We start from the raw sequence: 4,585 nt of genomic DNA, 5'->3' as shown, positions 1-4,585 counted from the left end.
TACCGGAGACTACTTCAAGCTGAAACGGAACAAATAGTTCCGCGTTAAAGAACAAAGGTTCCCATCAATAACACTAATGTTAAAATAATAAAGGTTAATTCAACTTTTTGCATCATTGACGCAGCTAGCTGGAGTTTTAACGAATTACCGAACACGACACGACGAACACGACACTCGCGCGCGAGTTACATGATTGTGTGTGTCTAAAAAGGGGCATGTGAATTCATTCCACATGTGACAGGTGTTAATGAGGGCTGATGAGGCTGGAGGATGAGCAGATCAGCAGACAGACGCATTAGTTTCACTGCCAAACTCCTAATCTCTCTCTCTCTCTCACACTCTCCCTCTCCCTCCCTCTCTCCCTCTGAATCCCATTTTCTCACCCTGTCTCCTCCTATTCATCAAATCCCATTTTTCTCACCACCTGCCTTCTCCTACTCCACTGTAAGACCTCCTACCTCCACACTCTCCCCCAAATTTCCACCCCTACCAATTTTCTGCCTCCTCTGGGACGGAGATATTTTTATCCCCAGCCACCTGTGAGAGCACCATCATTCTACATTACAGTTCTGCGCCCGTGTCTCCGTCACTTCTGTCTGTCTCTCTGTCTGACTTTTTGTTTCTGATCATCTAGCTTTCCATTTCGTCATTCCGTCCAATTACCTTTCAGTTTTGTTTTGTTTTCCTTCTGACGGCAGAAATCCAACGGAAAGAAAAACCGTTGGAAGTGGAGTCTGTTTTTAGTGCGCTGAAGTGATTACTGAGAGTCTGTCTGATGCGGCGCCGAGAGCTAATTATACTGAAGGCATAAAAAAAGGCTGGTAGAATAGAATAAGGGAAGGAGTAGGAAGGTAAACAAAAGTGAGATGAGGGTTTATGTCTTCAATGCAAGCAAGAGGTGAAAAATCCACTCTGAGGTTATAGCAACTCTTTAAACAAAAAAAAAACTCCATATGGATTCTGAGGAGGATGTGGTTTGCCGCTGCCCTCTGGTACGTGTGACGCCTGCCGTGTTCAGCAACGTCAGCATTTTCTTCCCAATTTAGCAGTAGTTTCCCCTAGCAACAAAAGTAGGTGCCTTGACTGCTACCTCTCTGCCTGTCCACTCAGGTGTGTTCATTCCAAATCTTCCCTTCAAGTAGTTTGTTGACATGTTTTTCAAATGTATGGCTATTGGATTTTAGCCGTCAAATGATGTCTATTTCTGTCTGCAGACAACTTCTCTGAACCTGACGGACTCAGGAAGTAAACAGACAGGCAGGAAAGTCAGAGTTCATCCAACATCCCAGGGCATTTAGCATCCCTTTCCTTCTGATTGCCACCACGGCCACCAAACAGGAAGGAGTGGGCAGATAGTTGGGGAAGTGGACAGACACGGACTGACCGAGACCTAAAAGACTTTGGTAGTCGTACAGGGAACACATTTCTGTCCATTCATAACCAAGATAACTTTGTTTTAGCTTTTAGCTTTCATGTCTGACTGTTGGGATTATTACGGAAGGATTAGCAGGAAGTGCCACCCACTCAATACAAACACAAATCTCACAAAGTCATTAAGATATAAAAATTATAAATAAGAAATTCAAGGTATCTGAAAAGAACTTTTAAAAATGTTTCTCTGTACGTTTGAAAAATCTCAGAAAAGAACTTAAAAAAATCTTTCTCTGTACGTTTTTTTATTTTTTTTTTTTTTTTTAAGGTGGCGTTCTTCTTGTTCATCGTATTTGTGGTCTACACCATGCTGCCTTTCACCATGAGAGGGGCCATAATCACCAGCGCCATCACCTGCCTGTCACACACCGTCACTCTCAGCGTCTGCCTGGCCAAGACCATCCCACAGTTGGAGCCTTTAGTATGGCAGGTAGGTCGAAAATTAAAAAAAAAAACCACAAAAACTATGAAAATTTAAATATACATTTTATGATTTTTTTATGAGTGCAAATCAAGAAGGGTAACTACCGTGAACACAACTCTACAGCCAGACCGTTACCGTGTGACAAAATGTGCAGAATAAGGCATGAGGTAACGGTAGCGGTTATTTTTCAGCTTTATTTATTTATTTATTTTTGTCGACTCACACACAAACGGACACGCTCGCGGGAAACGTCTACGTATATTGGCATTCGCATGAGTATGAGAAATATTTCTGTGTGCCTCCAAAGCACACTCTGTTCAGACGCGATCACCCCTTAATCCTTAATCAACCAGACACGCTGTACATTTTTCCAGATTTGTCTCTCTGTTCTGCCAGCCAGTACATATCCTGTGTGGCCTCTTACACACCTCTGATAAATGCACCCAGCCTGATGGTATTCTTGACTACTTCCTTCATCACCCTGACAATTCTACTTTTCTCTTTGCAGCCTACTTTCCTAGAAAGTTTCCTGTACTTCCTCATTTTACCAATATCCCCAGTTTCTAATCTCTAAATCCGCAGCCGTGTAAACTGCGATACGATACGACTACGGTTGCCTTCCGCATACGGAATGTTTACAAGGATCAGGCTGAAATAACGGAGTCCCGTAGTACATATTTTTGGCCTGTATGTGGCGCTGTGTCAACCACGCCCTAACTTACTGACACCAGAATGAATGAATTTGTAGCGGAGATTCAGAAAGCCAGGAAATACGCCACGCAGCATGCGCATAAAGTTTGTAAAGAGAAGACGGAGATGGCTAGCTGTAGCACGCCAAATACCCAAATTAGCTTCTCTGGTTCTTCTCTAGAGGTCCAAGGGCCAGAGTTTTCAAACCTCCGACCCAACACTCCATCGTCGTCTAAACCCAAGGCCGAATTGGCGCTATGTAGCCATATCATCGCTGTGTAAACAGAGCAGACGTTCTTTATCTTTTTCTCTTGACTGTCGTCCCACACACTAGCCTACATACATACGTTTGCATCACTCTCCTCTGGCACGGCACGTCCCCCCCTCCACCCCCCGTATCTGGTGTCGGTTGTAGGAGTAGGCGGACATTCCAGAGGCATAATCCTTTGACAAAGTCAGTTTGACATAACATGTCCTCAAAAGACCGGCAGTCAGTTGGCGATGCTGTGCACATCTAGGAGCTGCAAAACATCAACAAGTTTTTACAAAGTCTTCTCTAATCAACGATGATTGATGATGACGATGATGATGATGATGATAAAAGCCAAAATTTTTTTTTCTCTCTCTCTCTATCTTTCTCTCTCTCTATCTATGTCCTCCTCGCCGTAACACATGCACAGTGGAAAAACACAACTATGTACAAAACATGCCCCAAGTTGTCTCTGTCCTTGGGTAGAGAACCAAGGAGACTGTGTTATGTAAGAGCTTTTAAGAGGAGCTTGGGGAAAAAAGAAAAAGAAAACATACTTGTTACTGTTAGTTTGCAATACTGTCCGTGTTTATAGACGTAAACAGGCGATGTTTAAAATGAATCAACCAGGTAACCAAATATGTATCTCGTTTACGTGTGTGTGTGTCTGTTCTCTTGTGTGACTCCTGGCAGATCTTAGCCAACGTGATCATCTTCACCTGCGGTAACCTGGCCGGCGCGTACCACAAGCACCTGATGGACCTGGCTCTGAAACAGACGTACCAGGACACCTGCAACTGCATCAAGTCGCCCATCAAACTGGAGTTCGAGAAGCACCAACAGGTGATGAGCGTCTTTCACTCGAATACACGGTGAAATTTACCGTCGATTCTGTTCCCAGAATTTGTACCTCTGGTCCGTCAGGGAGGAGGCCTCAGCAAGTCAATCGTGTCTGAAGTGACATTTTGCCGTGACATTTACTTGACATTAGCCGCTTTACCCTGACAATGGACCTCCTTTTCACGCAGGGACATTAACTACAAATTCACGCATTAATAGCTGGTGGCCTTTGCGGCACGTAACACACATTGTGCGACGTTGCACGGTTCCACGTGCTGTATAATTATTTTTTGTAGTTTGTCATTCTTGAATGAAACAAAGCACATTTGAAGTTTCACAGTCGACAGGATGGTTCATTTTTACTAGATAATATTGGGCACCTTTTAAATAATATAAATATATAAATATATAAATATATATGTATGGGTGACCATATATGATTTCATGCCATACAGCTACATGCATTTCATCACAATACACCAACATATATTTTATATGTAAAAAGTATGTTTAGTATATATGAGGAAATATATATATATATATTACATTTTTAATATAGGCTGGTCACTCTGGCCTGGTCATTTGACTAGTAGCTCCCAAGCAAGGGCGGACACTCAAACGGCACCTGCGAACATACACTGCCGCCCGGGTGTGTGTGTGTGTGAGCACACATATTAATGCTGAGTTAATTTGCACCGAATCCCATTCAGTGGCTAAACACAGATCACTTTAGTTCATTATTCAGACACATGGTTAATGAAGCCACATCTCTGCAGGCTGTTGCAGCCTCTCTGCATGGCCACAGTGGGGTTTTCATATCACATCGCTGCTGAATAAGTAAATATATGCGGGTGGTGTGTGTTTCCATTTTTAGCCTGCCCCCCCCCCCCCCCCCCCCCCCCCCCTCTCCCTCCCTCCCTCTCCCCCTCCCCCTCTCTCTCTCTCTCTCC

At 43.7% G+C, this 4,585-nt stretch overlaps 1 protein-coding gene across 1 annotated transcript in view; it reads left to right on the top strand.

The window, feature by feature from the left end:
- The first annotated feature begins 953 nt into the window (after window positions 1–953).
- Window positions 954–4,585, top strand: part of LOC103394729 (adenylate cyclase type 2-like) — a 26,395-nt gene continuing 22,763 nt past the window's right edge. Inside the window, exons 1-3 of the mRNA XM_017040928.2 lie at window positions 954–992; window positions 1,700–1,861; window positions 3,489–3,638. Coding sequence (XP_016896417.1) covers window positions 954–992; window positions 1,700–1,861; window positions 3,489–3,638 — 351 coding nt within the window. The remainder of the gene's footprint in view (window positions 993–1,699; window positions 1,862–3,488; window positions 3,639–4,585) is intronic.

This window comes from Cynoglossus semilaevis, chromosome 18 (genome assembly GCF_000523025.1).
Source record: "Cynoglossus semilaevis isolate Cse_v1.0 chromosome 18, Cse_v1.0, whole genome shotgun sequence".
Lineage (NCBI taxonomy): Eukaryota > Metazoa > Chordata > Actinopteri > Pleuronectiformes > Cynoglossidae > Cynoglossus > Cynoglossus semilaevis.
Note: the sequence above shows the minus strand (reverse complement) of the source record. Positions and strands in the feature narration are given on the sequence as shown.